General features: G+C 66.5%; 1 protein-coding gene across 1 annotated transcript in view; it reads right to left on the bottom strand.

Moving 5' to 3' along the window:
- The window catches only part of POLB (polymerase (DNA directed), beta), a 10,944-nt gene extending 10,532 nt beyond the window's left edge, over nt 1-412 (bottom strand). Inside the window, exons 1-3 of the mRNA XM_010283783.1 lie at nt 352-412; nt 225-282; nt 44-110 (exon numbers count right to left, since the gene is read on the bottom strand). Of these exons, the coding sequence (XP_010282085.1) occupies nt 44-110; nt 225-282; nt 352-412 (186 nt within the window). The remainder of the gene's footprint in view (nt 1-43; nt 111-224; nt 283-351) is intronic.
- Nucleotides 413-537: the final 125 nt, after the last annotated feature.

The raw sequence follows: 537 nt of genomic DNA, 5'->3' as shown, positions 1-537 counted from the left end.
CCCCCAAGCCCCCCCCGCCGGCAACCTAGGCACGAGCGCCTACCAGCTTCTTGGCTTCGGCCCCGCTCCGTATCTTGCTAGGATACCGGGAAATAACCGAGGCTGCTTTCCTGCGGAACGGTACCAGTCAGCACCCGAACGCAGAAGGCGCTGTTAGTGCCGCTCGCGCGGTGGCGGGCTGGGCCCCAAGACGGGAGCGCAGGCGGGTAAGAGGGAGGCGGTACCTGTACGCGTTGTACTTGTGAATGGCCCGGTTCACGTTGCGCTCGTAATTGGCAAGCTCTACGGGGAGAAACACGGTGAGAGCAGCCGGCGCACGGCCCCATCAACCCAACGACTCCGTACACCTACCAGTGAGGAAGTCGGTGATGCCCTCGTTGGGGCTCTCCTGGGGAGCCTTCCGCTTGCTCATGGCCAGCACCGGCACGGAGGGCCAGGCAAGCCCCAGCCCAGGGACCGCAAGGAGCTGCTTCCGGCGGTGACGTCACAGAGCACGGCCGGCTTCCGTACGCATGCGCGGCTCGCGCCCTGGCGGAG

This window comes from Phaethon lepturus, unplaced genomic scaffold (genome assembly GCF_000687285.1).
Source record: "Phaethon lepturus isolate BGI_N335 unplaced genomic scaffold, ASM68728v1 scaffold30553, whole genome shotgun sequence".
Lineage (NCBI taxonomy): Eukaryota > Metazoa > Chordata > Aves > Phaethontiformes > Phaethontidae > Phaethon > Phaethon lepturus.
This window is presented reverse-complemented; position numbering and strand designations above follow the sequence as displayed.